We start from the raw sequence: 15,750 nt of genomic DNA, 5'->3' as shown, positions 1-15,750 counted from the left end.
TTCCTTTGTTTACAGGGAGGTGGGGCAACAAAAACGGGTGCTGATGTCAGGTCCTTCATGGCGTTCAGTGCCTAAGTCCAAGAGCAGCAGTGCCATCCTGCAGGAGCTGCCCCCACCTACTTGGAGTGGTGGCACTAATGCAGGTGTGTGTTTTTGCTTAATTTCTTCAACATGCATTTAAATTGATGAATATTTTCATTCCCCATATTTCTCGTGTGTGTGTGTGTGTGTGTGTTTTCAGGCCCAGGGCGTAGTGAGCTAGACGAGCTTCAGGAGGAGGTAGTGAGGAGAGCCCGCCTGCAGGAGCAGCAGAAGCGAAGGGAGGCGGAGCGGGAGGCAGCCATGGGATTTAATCCCAAACCCAGCAAGTTCATGGACCTGGACCAGCTCCAACACCAGGGTATGGATGAAATATGGAAACATAGAAAATCAGCAGCTGGAAGTTGGTAGTGAATATGTATGGGAGTTATATGCTTATGAAATACTTCCAGCGGAATGCAATTTGGGCTTCATTTGCCTATGTTTAATTGATCTTTCCTGATATTTCACTGCCTGCATCAACACTGATTTACTTATACAACAGCTGATGAGTAAGAAACCATTTATGTAAATTTAATGTGTTTAAACCTTTACCCCTCAAAATTGCATTTAAAGCTGCGCCAAGCAGAAATCCGCATAGCAAAGGCCCATCTAGACACTTCCATGTCTCAATTTGTGCTTCCAAAAAAGAAAAGGTGGATATATCTTTGGTATTAAAATGTTATGCTTTATGCTGATAACATGTATATTTATGCTAAAATCTTGCCTGGTGCAGTTTTGAGGTCACCTGTGTCTAGATTAACAGTCACAGTGACTTGTACGTCCATGTGTCTGTCTGACCTCGTCTTTGTCCTCGTTCCCATCTGTTGGTCTGTCTCTCCATCTGTCTCTCTCTGATGTTTTTTTTTTTTTTCATCCGTCAGTTAGTTCAGTGTGTTTTATTTCAGAGGACGTGTGTGTTTGTGTGTGTTTGTGTGTGTGGATCTAGCAGTTCCAGCTGTGTTCAGTGTAGCTGAACAGAGCAGAGCAGAGTTTTTACAAAAATGGAAACTCCTGTGGGGCGTTCACTGACCGGCACAGAGCAGGAAACTCTTTCTGGGTGATTCCTATTTAGAATCACAAGCACAATCCAAGTTCAGTGCTCCGATATCCTGGCTATCCTCCAGAGTTTACAGTGTGTGTATTCCTCTGCTTCCAAAAATGTGTTTCTCTACCTTTTTCGTTCTTGTGTGGTCTATAATGATGTGGGTATCTGTGTGTTATGGTGTGAGCTTTAGATTGTGTCTTTCTTTGACTCGAGTCACACTTTAAGGGTCATTCCATTAATTTTACAGTTAGTTTATGAGTATTGCTATGTGGCCTGTAACAAAACGTTCTGTGATTTCTTCTCCGTCTCTGGAGAATCGGTATCGGCTCTGGGATAATTACTCAACTGATGCCCTCTGAGACTTTAAATGTCTATAATAAACTGTGCATATGGACTTCAAAATTTGGGTATGTACCAGGACGTGAGGTTCTAATATTAGACTCTCAGAGTTGCTTCATGGGGAGAGCAGAAGACTGTGGTGCCTGACTCATATGAAGTGGGATCACAAAGTTTTATAATTCCACCTGGTTTAGTTATTATTCCCTCACAGCAAGAGGGTTCTGGATTCTAACTTTGGCGTGCACGTTCTCCGCGTGTATGCCCGGTTTTCTTTGAAAGCTTCAATTTCTTCTGCCAAAAAAAAAAAAAGAATCATGCGAAATTAAATTCTAAATCTTATGAGTTTCATTTCGTGGGTAAAAGTACAGCTAACTTTCACTTTAAGGTTGCTTCCTTGTGCATTTCTGGGCTTTTGCTTGCACCTCTTCGGTTTTAAGATTGCTTCCTGGAAATCCACTTTATTGATAAAGCTTATAGTGGATCAGGTGATGCAGCCTAGGCATCCTTCACCCTTTTCCCCCCTCCCCTTACCCCAAAGCAGTCGCATCATATGGCTTTTCTTCTCTGCTCCTGGTTCTGCCGGAGGTTTCTTCCTGTTAAAAGGGAGGTCTTCTGTCCTACTTTTGCCAAGTGTTTGATCATAGGGGGTTATCTGATTGTTGGGGTTTTCTCTATATTTTTACAGGGTCTTTATCTTACAATATAAAGTTCATTCAGGCAATTGTTGTTGTGATCTGTGGCTATAGAAATGAGATTGAATTAAACTGAACTGGGATCCAGCACACACTGCAGATGTGCAGCTTGTCAGAATGGGACTTCCATACTAGTAGCACCCAGTGCTGGTGCAGTGCTTCACAGGGAGACCGCATTAAACTGGAAATTAGCCAGACATGCATTTTTACCTGTTATACACAGAATCACAAAAACTTTCAGTTGTTCCTTTAATCAGGTCTGAGTATTATATTTTGCACATGCTTTTTAGCCACAACAGCAATGCAGCTCTGTGGATAGCAATGTCAATTAGGCATTTTGGTGTTAATGGAAATAGTATAACTTCTGCTGAAAGCAGATGACATCAGTTACTTTTTCCTTTAGCATGCTCCTTGAGTCAAATGTTTTGTTTTCTCATACTTTCAGCCTCTTTATTTAGCTTTATTTAGCAAATGTTAACACGCTCACACACAAAATCAACATCTTAAATGTTGTTTATGCAATTAAAAACAAATAAGCTCGTGTCGGGCACCACTTACAAAGTCATTCATGCTGTTTAAGTAGTTATACCTAAAACAACCTCAGCTGCAAATCAGCTACCAGCTTTATAAATAGCAGTGAAAGAATTATGTTCACATCTTGTCTCGACTCAACATTCAAATTAAAGACTTGGGCACGGTCTGTGTGACTTCAGGCTTGACTTTAGATCGACTTTGGGAACACATGGTGTTCCCAAAGTATGTGTCCATATTCCTGTGTGTGTGACTTTTTCATGAATATTTGATCAGTTCATCCACAAAAGATATTTTTCTGTCATGTTTTATTGTGAAGACGTGTTTAGGTGTGTGTAAGTGAGAGTTTTATATAAACCGCAGGTGTTCAGGTTTTCCCCTCCTACTCAGAACTAACTAAATCTACATCAGGGATTATTATGTTGTGTCCTGTCTGCCCTACTGTGTTTGCTTCACTGTGTTTAGTCTCATGTACCTGACACTCACCTGTGTGCACATTCAACCTTGATGAAGTGAAAGGACGAGTTGTGAACGAACAGATGGCATCACTATCAGTGCTATTGTGTAACAGAATTTGGGTTCCCACACCCGTATCGATGGATTCGGGCATACTTCAAACAATCTGCCTCAGTGTTTCAGAGGTTACAGCCAACAGCAACAACAGAGCTGCCATCCGCCTTCCTTTCTTCTGCCTCTATCAATCTGAAGTCTATAAACTCAAGCCAAAACGGATGATGGCTGCTCTTTTGTTGTCCACTTGTGCATTCTTTGTAACCAACTAGCACCACTGAGAGTGCACACTAAAAAAAACCTTGGTCTTAGAAATATCTTTGTAGTTTATTCCCTTGTCTGGTGTGTGTGGCTTCATGAACGCAGCCCCAGTTTCAACTCATTTATCTAATGTTCAATTTTTGAGTCACCAACAGTACAAGTTAGTATATTAATGTGATTACATCAGAGTTGCTAAGTGGGAAAAGATGCTGGGTCCCTGCTATGAAATCTTCCTATTGTTTCCTCTTATGATATTGCCAGTGTCTGTCAGCTTGAAAACAAGAGGGTGTCCTCAGAGAAAAAATAACTGCCAGTTTTGTGCAAGTTGAAATCACAGGATCAGGGTAAACAATGTAGCCCAGGCAGAGAAGAGGCACAAACTTTGACTTGACAGTGAGCCTGCATAAACTGGTTGTCATACCAAACAAAGGAAGACTTAAGAAGCAAAACATCTGAGTGCATTAAACGGAGCGGGGGTCTGTTTTCTTTCATGCATCTATAACTTTTCATTCGCTTTTTTTATCTCTTTCATGGTTTCACAATCTCAGTTTTAAAGATTTAACAGGTTTATGTGGTGCAATTTGTTAATCTTCCCTAAAGGGTTGTCTCCTTCTGCACCTTCTGTCTGGGTTTCATTTTGGTGAAGGGGCTGCAAGGATTTAAATCAGGCGAGCATAGTAGTGAGGGTAGGTAGTGTAAGGAACATTATGGGCACATGCAAGTGGTCAGAATGAGACCTCCACAGAGTGATTTAAGTAAAGACCAGCTTTTGAGGCAGCTAAGAGTCTGACAAGTAGACTGCCTTGAAACAGGGAGCAGTCAAATTTAAGTCAGGTGAGATTTTTGCTTTATTTAGAGCATTTTCTGTCAGTTTGGCTTTGGAATAGGCACTAAATGCCAAAATGCTATGACATCTGTGACCCTCGGTACCAGCAGCAGTAGCTGTGGCACTGAAGAAATTTGCAGTAAATTTGGAGGAAACACAGCACTATGGTTTCTACATTTATCTAAAAGCCACTGATCGCAGCTGTTGAGTGTTGGATCCAGTTTCTTCTGAACACAATAGTAAAAACTTGTTGTTATTGCTGCAAAAACCTGAATTGTAAGCTTCTAAGTGATTGGATATTTCTCACCAAAATGATTGGGGATTGAAGTTAGGTTAGGTTTTGAGGACATCCCACTTTGCAACTCTTTACTTATGTAAAATACTCACACATTGATTTACAGCAGCAGAGTGTAATGCATGCTGGCCCCCTCACAAACACTCCTTCTGCTCTGCTTCTCTTTTCTCTCTCCTTTTGTATTATAATCGTTTACTCTCATCCCTCCTCGTGTCTCCTTTCTTGTTCCGTTCCTCAAACTTTCTCTCGCTTCCACTCTGTCGTTATATCTTTCTGTCTTATTCTCCTTTTTATCTCCTGCTCTGTTGTTAACATCCTCAGCTGTGCTCAGACCCCTGCATGAGGCTAACGCTCATAGCGGATTGGCTGTAGCTGCGTGCATGAGGAGCACTGGGGCCCCAATCAAACGCAGGCAGGAACAGGAAATGGAACGGGAGACAGGAAGCGCCCGCCCACAGGGCCCACGCAGGTACCACCACTGTCAACCCTTATGTATCCACAGCGGTGCCTGTCTCAAAATCACCTCAAAACCCCTCACTTCCCTCCCCTTCCTCCCTCACTTCGTGTTTGTCCAAGCTCAAGCTGTCCTCAAACCCACCTCAGGACTCCGCTGTGTGTGTCCTCTGGGTGCTGGCTGTGTAGAAACGCCTCAACACCCTCATGTGTGCGTCTTCAGCTCTGGCTGGACAAAATCCCAGAAAGCTTGATTTTGTAACCCACTCCCCCAGCACTGCACTCTCACATCCAGCTCTGTGTATGTGTGTGTGTGTGTGTGTGTCTGAATGTGTACGTTTTCTCAAACACACACCCTTGACTATATACAGCAACTTATTATCCGCTTTGTGTTTGTGTGTTTGTTGCAATGCAGTAAAAAGCTGCTTTGCTGTTCTCTGTGTTGCCATCAAGAAGAAAAAGAGGGAGAGGGAGAGAGAGTTTCTCTCGGCTTTTCTGTGCTTCACTGCTTCCCTTCATTGTTGTTGTGCTGCTCTTTGTAGCTTTGTGCTGCCAAGGCTTTCCTCTGCTCTTTGTGTGCTGCTGATCTGTCCTTCTGTGCACTGCAAAGCTGCAGTCCATCACTGTGTTTCTGTCCTGTGTGCTGCCACGCGACTGCAGTCACAGATCCTGTGCCGCGCTTTGTTTCCGTGCTCTCTGCTTCTATGTTTGTCTGTTACAAAAATTCAGTCTGCTTTCCTACTGATGTGTTAGTTTTGTTGCGTAAGGAGGGGAAAGTGAGTTTTAACATCAGTTTCATCAGTTTTAATATTCAGAAATCAAAGTATTAAGAATCTGAGATGCACTGATGACTTTTGATAGCCAAACACACATAGTTTTAAAAATTCCCAATTGGATGCAACACACGCAAGAGACACGAGGCTTAATGATGAAAACATTAAAAGAATAGAACTGAAAGTTAGTTGAAAAGGTCAGTTTGGTTATTGACCTGCAGATTTTTTGCCAATTAATCATCCCAACTGTTTTCCTAGGAAAACTCACTGCATTTGTTTGTTAATTTGTTTATAGTAACCTGAATGTCTTTAGATTTTAAAAATATGCAAGTGCAAAAAATGTACAGAATGTCCTAGAAAAAAAGAATGAATATAGTGAGCTTTATTGTGAAGTTCTGGTCTTTTCTCAGGATCTTAGATTCTTACTGAGTCAGGAAATTAGATGTATAATCTCAAATGTGCCTTAAAGGGCGGTCATTAAACTCCTAAAACCTCAAATATTCTTTTGTTAGATCTTGTAATTAGTTTTGCTGCTCCACTCTGAAGAACCAGCACAGACCAGAGACTGATTGAATGTGCAAACTAAGCCATGTTAATATTGATTTTAGTCTGTGTTTCATTAAAACTGAACTTAAACTGGAGTAAAACTTTTTTTTTTCTAAAATAATAAATTGTAAATCCAAACTGTTAACAGCGAGACTGAGGGAAAAGAGGAGGTGGAGGCAAAGCTCTCAGTGTTCTGCCTCTTTTATTACCTTCCTCCTCTCCTCTATTGATCAACATAAGCCTCTGATTTATAGCTCAGTGCTGCAAAGCCTGCTGGGTAATTACTAACGCTGAAAAGAGACAGGAAAGTTAAAGTGGGGGACGGGGGTGGGCGCTCACATAGACACACGTGTGTCTGTGCACACTACACAGAAATGTACAGACTTTCTATTCACACATACAAGCACACACACGCACAAACATTAATAGTGTCTCATGTCTCTGAGAAAATCCACTAATGTTCAACATATATCATATCCCTCATTTATCAATATATGCAAATCAATAAAAGGATATGAGACTGAATTAGTCTATGTCATAGATTGTTTTCAGTGCTGATATACTGCACCAGTGCAGAGTAGTGGAAATCTGATTACATTCTGTGTAAGATGGAAATGCTCAAATCAGACACTTAAGTTTGTCATCAGTCAGTCAGTGCACCTGAGCTTGTGCCTGATTCATAAACAGCATGGCTGTGAAATCTCATACACGAAGCGATGCTTGCACAAGGCTGTTTGTCCGGTATGTAAGTGAGCTTGTGTGTGTGTTTGTTTACCTGATGTGCTGTCGTGACCTTCCCTCTATGCAGTAACTCACCTGACGTCAGAGCAGCTTTGTTTTTCTGTCCTGCTGCCGGCTGACTGACGCGCTCCCTCTTTTGTGTCCTCCAGTGAACAGCCTGGCCCGGTCCAAGTACTGCTGACGCCCAATCAGGAGGAGGAAGAGGACCAGGCAACGCCCAACAGGGATGCTGCTCTGGGCCAAGGCCAGAACCCGCCCCCTCCGCCCTATCGCCCCCCTCCCCCTCGACCCCCGCTCACCCTCAGCATCGCTCACCCTTGCGCACCTTCCAGCCAAGGGGAGGAGGAGGATGGATGCGCGGGCAGGAGAGGGGAGGAGGAGGAGGATGGGAGGGAGGGGACAGGGGTGAGGCTGTGTGAGTTGCTGCAGGCAGGGGGGGTGAGTGTCAGACCACTGGGGAAGCACTTAGCCATCTCTCTGCCCTCGCTTCCTCTGCGTCTCTGGGATACACAAGTCACACACACCTCACACTCCGCACACCTTGAACCCACTCACGCACAGCCTCCCCCACCTCCTCCCCCTCCGACCTCTAATCCACCCCTGTCTTCCCCTCTGGAAGCCTCCGGGCAAAGGAAACCTCTCACGCCGCTCTGGCAACCACCGCGGCCCCATTCCCCCGCGGGCACTGCTCAGCATTGGCCGAGGGAAGAAGCTGCTTCAGAGACACGTCATTGGTCCTCCTGGAGTTTGGACCGCCCCGACGCAGTGGTGACGCCGTACGAGACACCCCCAGACCGCTGCATTCCCATCAGGCCGCAGGCATCCAGTCAAAACTACAGCTACAGTTGCCAGTCCTCTCCAGGTCACTACAGCTCCCAGCATGCCCCAGGGCGACACAGTAATCCCTGCTGTGACCGCAAAGAGGCTGAGTTTTCTGAGCTTGATTCCCTTTACCAGGCCAGTCTGCTGGCTGGAAAGACAGGTACACACACACAGACACACATAGCCACCATAACACAATCTGTAACTATTGGAACATTTAAACCCACCATTCAGTGAAATTAATTGTGCTCAGAATATGACATACCGTTGTGGCGTAATGACTAAATTATTAATTTTCACTATCAACTTAAATTATATTCACGATGCAAATCTCCTGTTCCACCACATCCCAAAGGCCTCTGTTGGATTGAGATTTGGTGACTGTGTAGGGCATTTGAATAAACCAGTTCGAGATGATCTGAGCTCTGTGCTTGCTGGAAGTAGCCATCAGATGGTTGTGTGGGAAAATTCCCAGTAGATCAGCAGTTTCTGAAATACTCAGACCAGCCTGTCTGGCACCAGAAACATCTCATATTTAAAGAGATTTGTATTTTTGTCCATTCTGATATTTGATTTGAACTTAAGTTCACATTTTTGACCACGTTTTATTGCTTTCATATTGTATGGCTGATTCAATACATGTAGTGAGTGTGTTTGGGCCTTTTGATGTACGATAAAGAAAGGAATTAAGGATGTCATACATAGACTCTTAAGATCTTAGAAATTTGTGATAGATTTTTGACAATCTCTGCAAGTTTTATGGATTAAGAAAATTGGCAAAGTGGTGAAAAACACTAAATACAAAGACAGAAAGGAGGGAAATGTAGAACCACAGCGAGGCACATGTGAAAACAATAATAACACAGGAAACAACTAAATGGTGGAGACTACAAGGAATGTGACCGCATGTCTTTTATTTACAACATAGAAAACTCTTTTTGCTTGTAGGCTCACTTTTTGAAGCAAGCTAAAATGCTCCATAGATTTTTTTATTCAGCTGTAGTCCAACTATAAGCACATTTTTAATTTATGTCCTCAAGTATAAAACCGCTACAAAATTATATGTACGATCAACAGAACTTTGTGAACTGAAAATGAGGATTTTACACTGGTTTATACATGGGGACAATTTAACAATTTCAGTATTTTTTTTGGTCTGTTTACTGTAATTAGCAGTGGTAGCTGTTAATTTCCAACATGCACAACAGTATATTGTTGAGATTACCTCATGTTATATACTGTGCATATCAGTATGTAGTATGGAACTGAGACACAGTAAAGAGTACTGCAGTAAACAGGCTACTGCAGCAGATGTTACTGCTTTCCACTTTTATATTGATTTTTCTATAGGGTCACTTCTCTCTGTGTTAAATGTAAAATTTTAGAGACATTAAAGAAATGCTTTAAAAAAAACTTTGGAGTTTCAGTGAAGGCCTCGGTCTCGGTCTGTTTACTGCTTCGCAGGTAAACATCGCGCTGGCTCATTAAATATATACCAAGGATGTGAAACTTATTTTACATTGTGGGCACCACACTGTATCTCCCACTTTGATCCTAAATAGGACAAACCAGTGAAACTCCCCTTTTAGCCAGTGTAAAAAGTTTAATTACACATTTAATCTCTTAAATATGTCAATTTTAAAAAAAAGAAGACTTGCAATTTCAACTGTCTTTTACATGATAAAAAAAATGCTGCCGTAGCAAATGAAAGAAATCTGCATAACTTTTTGGGCATAAATTGTAAGAAATAAATGTTTAAAATGAATAAAATGTAGCTCATTGCCCAGACTGTGCTGTAATTATAAGGTTGTTCATTCACAGAACATTTCTTTTTATTCGTTTTTATCGTGGATCCATTGTAAAAAAACCCAAAAAACCCAGAAATTTCTATGATTGTAACTGATTATCTATTACTTATTTACATTGGTGTAGTATAAATGGCCATGTGGGAGGTCTGCTTTAGTGGGAAAAGTTGCAAAATTTCTGAAAATATAGTCCAAAATGTATTACCTCCTTCTCAAAGCCATCCACTGGGTCAGATTTGAGTCTTTTCCGGGATGATTCTGGCCCTTGTGGCCTTCTGTTTGACACGCCTGATATATACTGTATGTAAACATTTGTCAAATCATAAGCAAAGTTTGTTTAAGTTACTTATTAATGAATTCATGAACGACACAGGAAATGTAAGCTGTCAGTCTGACATAATTTGCAGACCACGCTCTGTTCATATTTTCACCATCTGTGTGTTCCCAGGCTGCAGCCCATCAGAGAGGCTCATATCCAGGGTGGGAGGGCAGGCTCGCTCCAAGACCCCCAACGCAGACATGGAGAGGAGTGCGTACGGGGCGGACTGCACCAGCACCCCCACCTACCTCAACAAGGCAACACCTACATAGTCCTTTGCAGAAACTGTTCATGGGTCATCAGTTGGATCCATTTTCCAGCGTCTGACAGACATTTTCTCCCTCTGCAGCCAATGATGTTGCGGGATTTTGGGGTGGAGCCTGATGATGGGGAAAACCTGAGGAGAATTGGACGCAGCCTGAGCGGCACAGTAGTGACCTCGCGCCGCAGCCGCCTGACTGCAACCCGCAGCTTTGTGAGTGTGACTACTTGGGCTCTGCTGCCTCCTTGCGGCTATGCTGTTAAACTGCACCTGCCTGATGTCTTGCGGTCACATTGCTTTTCCCTGTGCTCTTCTTCCCCCCTCCCTCCCCCCCGCTGTTTGTCTTGTTTCTTCCTTTTGTCCTGCTATTCTACTTGCAATCTGTCCTCCCGCTCTCTTCTTCTCTTCCTCTTCTGTCCTCTGTCTCTCTCAAAGGTGAAGCAGGCTGATGTCAGTGCCTCTCCTTGCTTACTTCCTCTCTTCTGAGTCCCTGTTGCTATTCCACCACTATCATCTCCTTCATCCTCCTCATCACCAACACCTTCTCATCACCACCTCCCTCCACTGCTTCACAGGTAAACACCGCGCTGGCTCATATGATGTTGCACTGTGTGTTTCGCCTGCATCAAGAGTGGATTTTTGGCTGGCTACTTTATGTGCCAGATAAGTCTGTTTTAGAGCAAAGTAAAAGTCTTCTCCTCTTTTTTTTTAAATTATTTTTCTCGTGAATATTCGCCTCCTGGCAAATTGGGCTCATCTGGCACAAAAGTAGGCTGCATATCCATATATCTAAAACCAGGGAATCCTCACTGATTTGCAAAAAATGTGAAGACCCAAAGGTGATTTTAAAAGAAATTTGGCCTGCAAATCTGTCATGTGTCCAGTTCATCTAAAATTCACAGAAGGAAATTTGAAATTCTGAAAAGTAAACACTGATACCTTGATTTAGAGGTTAAAAAAAGACACCTTCCCACTCTCTATAAGGAAAAAAGCTGAAAACAAGAGGGATGTCTTAAAAAGGCCCCCGAAGCAAAAACATTTCAGCCTGTTAGGTTTTCTGTTACGTCAGTATTACACACGACATATCTGCAGATGTGTCGGCTCTGTTTGCATCATATTAGTTTTTAAACTCAAATTGTGGTGAATAGTTTGACAGGCAGAAGTGTCGTTTCAGGTTTTTACACTTCAGCTTCACAGTGCAAAAATAACACCTCGCTGTGGGAGCTGAAGCTAATGCGCATCGATCCAAAGTATTTTTACAAGCTGCTGTACATGTCACACACCAATGGTCTCTCTTAGCAGAGAAAAACATAAGAAGAAATGATCATTTCTAGTAATTAATTAGCAGTGCATTCAAAATTCTCACTAAATCATGGCTTAAAACAATTGGTTTAAAAAAGTCAGCAATTGAGTAATCAGGTTTTCTTCAACTTCTTAATCTAAAAATATACATGCATTAAATATTGGAATATATGTGTAGTTTTTAACATACAATTTCTTTATGTCTTATGGTTGGTTGTATGTTATAGGAAAAGTTATGCATCTGAGCTGTTATTAGCTTATAATAAACAAGCAAGGGAAAAAAAGAATCAACAAGCATGCACGTTGGTCCTTTTGATCTTTTCTGTTTTAAATTCAAGGTGAAATTATGCATAACCTGCCTCCCGGCACTATGCTTTTACTTGCCAAATGCTCTTGGCTGTCTTGCATTGCGCTTCATTCACATGTGCAGGTCTTTAGACTGCCTCAGTTTTATGCATAAACAGTGCTATATGCTGTTTTCAGAAACCAGGATATGCTAGATACAAAAGATCCTAAATAAACCGTGCACTGTTTAGAATATGCATGTATACACAGTGAAGAATGACCAGTTTTTAAATGTTCCATATAAAAAGAATCAAATGTGGAATTTAACAGATTTTACTATTTAGATTATATGAAGCTGAGGGTGATGCACTGATTGGGAAATTCTGCATCCATACTCACAGTTTATAATTTAATCTCCCCATTTGGGCCAAAGAAGCAAATAAATGCTGATTATAAAGAAGTAGCATGGCTGTTCTGAAATTTTAGCCTCTATCACCACAGGTTTTTTTAATTTTTATTTATCAACAGTCAAATATCTGTTAATGACATCTTAAAAAGAGGTGTCACTGCATCCTGCATTGTTTGATATAGATCTTATATATATATAGATATATAAGATTCTGCTTTTGTATCGATATACAAAAAGAAAAGATAGCGTAGTATTTTTAAGGTGTCCCACAGGGATTTCCCCTGGGATGCTGTACAGCTATAGTTTATCAGATTGTATGGGACAAGTTTAAGTAGAGCTTGGGGAAATAATTCTTGAGATCTTTGAAAACTGTGTTTAAAGCATCAGTGTGTGACAGTTTGTGTCTTTTACACTCTGTAAATCCCATGATTGAAGATACATGTGTAAAATCGAAGCATGTGTGCATATTCCTGTGAATGACCACATCTGTCATGTTTGACGTGCACCTTCTTACTAATCTGACCTTTTATCTTCATGTCCAGGAGCTGTCGGACAGTTCAGGGAGTTTCTGGCTGTGTCTGACGGGGGTCAAGCTTTCCTCAGACCATGGTCCTTCAGTGCTTCACTAATATCTTACCGCAACCCGTCCACGTGGGTCCACAACCGCTTCACCTTGACGGACCTGGAATCGGCTCAGGAGGATCGACTCAGCTCCTATCCTGTTCCTCCTCCTCCTCCTTCAGACGACATGCACACGCAAACACATGCACGCACACATGCACATCTGCACTGACGTAGAGCCTCCCTCAGCGCCTGCAGCACCCTGCTTTAGCCCCTTCTTGCCTTCCTCCCTTCCTCCTCCCCCTACTATTCTGTCTATGCAGTCACTCTGACCCCCAACTACAACCTCAACCTTTCCCCCTGCTTTCCGGGACTGTTTCTCGTCTCCCCCTGGGGTTTTCAGAGGGTTTCCAGGTGAGCTTGCTGCTTTTAGCAGTCGCTCACCAGCCGCATCCAACTAGGACTAGAGCTCTCTGTAGACTCGCCCTCCAACCCACAGGACCTTTAGCTCAGGGGGGGACTCTAACCAAGTAGCCACGCCTCTTCCTCTCTCTTCACGGGCATTTCTTGTTGGACGCACACGTAGCTGAACTAGGTCTGTTTCAGATGGACAGCCATATTTTTTTCTCTTTTTGTTTTTGGGTTTGTTTTTCTTCCTGTGTGTGCGCACAGTTAATCTGCCGAGACTGAACTCTCTAATAACTAAGTCGTGTACAGAAAACTCACATATGAAACCTGTATGTTAATTAATAAGACCTTATGGAATGTTGATAATGATAATTAACAAATATTGATAAACTTAAAGTGATACTTCCTCATGTCTGCATTTCAAATAGGAGTGGAGTGCACTTCACAAGTGTCTAGCTGGAGTTTCTGCCCCCAAACCGCTCGCCGACCTAATGACAGCTCTCCCGTTTCTACCGGGAGCTTGAACAAGAAAAGCGCTTCCTTTTTTCTCTGCTTCTTTCCCTCTTCTTTTCTTTCTGCTCCTCTTTTCTTGCTCTCTTATATTCTCGCTTGCTTTCTTTGTTCCAAACAGGAAACAGTAGCACCAGAAATAGGCCAGCAGCGGAGGAAAGTCTAGAAGGAATGAGAGAATGTAGGTTAGGAAACCCTTCTCTTAGGCTTTTAACAATGAAAACAGATGACTCAAGTGCACTTTGCAAGGTGACTCGGCAGAAGTGCACTTTCTGAAGGCTATTTGAACGTGGAGCAGCTGGAGAGAAGTCGATGCCGTTTGTTTTCACTCCAAGGCCTCAGGTGAACTTCAGTGACACTTATGAATTCACACTTTATTATTCCCCTCCCTCCTCCCACTGAAACTGGTTTTGAGACCTCAGATGTGTTCAGAAAAATGCTCATCTTCAACCTAAGACAGTGACATGTCTAATATGAACATGCTTTATATGATAGATATGTATTAGAGGTATATTTTCAGCCAGTGAGCTATCAGAGATGTCAACCATTCCTCAGTTGTATGAACAGTTATTACGACTTAATTCACTCTTCCCTTTATTGGGTAGCATTCTGACGTGTGTAGAGTACTTTTATTATATGCTTTATTCTGTTAAATATCGTATAAACTAACAAAGTCCTTATTAAACAAAAGGCCAATGTAATGTTCTTTAAGAATTTACTGATGTTGAATGAACGTTGTAACTAAACCAAAGGATGGCACCTAACTCAGAGAGTTAAAGTAAGAATTTATTTTTCCATTTAGGTTCAGATTTTGTGGTTGTATTTTTGTTTTTTTCTTCGTTTTTTTTGTGTTTTTGGATTTTTTTTGTTGTTGTTTTTTTGGATGTGGGAGAATGTAGCCAATTGTAGCGCATGAGTCCGCTATGCAAATCAACCTTCCCTCACAGTCCTTTACTGGAGACAGTCAGGAGGCAGACACGCCCACCCCTCACGGGTGCTCTCATGGACTCTGGCAGAGACACGGAGAGGAGGAAGAGAAGATCTCATGTTTATTGCTGCTGGTGAACTTTGTTGTTCTGCATCTACTGCTATGTTTCAACCAATGGAATGCAAAAAGAGAGCAACGAGGACGCAGAGAGCAAGAGGGAGAAAGAGCGAATGAATGTAAACTAAAGGATGAAAGTGTGTGTTTGCGTTAGAGGAGGGTGGGAAGCTAACTGACAAAGATGGTTATTTGTGGGTGTGTGTAGACTTTATGTGTCAGTTCTGGGGTGGTGTTGCTCGGGGAAAGAGGGAACCTGTATTTTTGCAATAAAGTTATTAACAATGCACTCCCAAAGGGGGCGTAACCACCGTAACATGTGTTTCATTATTTGTTTGTGGGGAGGAGAGCGAAAAGAACTTAACTTTCAAGAAAAAAGAAACCAACACCAGTCTGGTCTTAATCCAAATTAACAGGAAAACTAATTAAGCTCTTAAGCAGTGTTTTTCATATATTTACATATAATACACTAATCTACAGCTAAAATATTCCTCAAATATAGAAAATTTAAGAATTTTTGGTCAGTGAAACTAATAGTAATGCTTAAAATTAGTGTTTCAGCTCATCAAACAAATTTAAATATTACACAAAGAAAACACAAAATGCAGTTTCTAATGAAGGTGTTTATTATTAAGGAGGGAAAAATCCAAACTTACATGACCCTGTGTAAAAAACTAATTGCCCTCTAAAACCTCAAATTAAGTTGGTTAGGATGTTCAGGAACAGCCCAGCAACCACCAAGGCTCAAGTCTGTCATGAACTGGAAACTGCTGGAAATCCAGCGTCACTGTCCTCAGTGAAGCAGGTTTTTCTGTACATCACTATGGACCGAGAGCATGCCAACCAAGAAAGATGTCCCAGCTACAAATTCTATACCTTCAAGCTTGATTTCCAGCTGCCCACATGGACAAACCAAATAAAAAACAAGACAT

At 42.0% G+C, this 15,750-nt stretch overlaps 1 protein-coding gene across 6 annotated transcripts in view; it reads left to right on the top strand.

The window, feature by feature from the left end:
- usp54b (ubiquitin specific peptidase 54b) overlaps positions 1-15,128 on the top strand; it is a 59,385-nt gene extending 44,257 nt beyond the window's left edge. For 4 of the 6 annotated variants that reach the window (XM_085466608.1, XM_085466611.1, XM_085466609.1 and 1 more), the window contains 7 exons: positions 16-143; positions 242-400; positions 4,902-5,049; positions 7,243-8,075; positions 10,169-10,296; positions 10,389-10,514; positions 12,840-15,128. In XM_085466608.1, coding sequence (XP_085322734.1) covers positions 16-143; positions 242-400; positions 4,902-5,049; positions 7,243-8,075; positions 10,169-10,296; positions 10,389-10,514; positions 12,840-12,926 — 1,609 coding nt within the window. In that variant the 3' untranslated portion in view covers positions 12,927-15,128. Of the gene's footprint in view, positions 1-15; positions 144-241; positions 401-4,901; positions 5,050-7,242; positions 8,076-10,168; positions 10,297-10,388; positions 10,515-10,736; positions 10,877-12,839 lie in introns of those variants that run through there. The other 2 variants (XR_014921996.1, XM_085466613.1) reach the window with 2 other exon arrangements.
- Positions 15,129-15,750: the final 622 nt, after the last annotated feature.

Source organism: Copadichromis virginalis, linkage group LG8, assembly GCF_057382275.1.
Source record: "Copadichromis virginalis isolate Kocher_CV1m ecotype Utaka linkage group LG8, C_Virginalis_male_GT1.1, whole genome shotgun sequence".
NCBI classification, from domain to species: Eukaryota; Metazoa; Chordata; class Actinopteri; order Cichliformes; family Cichlidae; genus Copadichromis; species Copadichromis virginalis.
The sequence above is the reverse complement of the archived record's forward strand: the minus strand, read 5'-3'. Positions and strand labels throughout refer to the sequence as shown.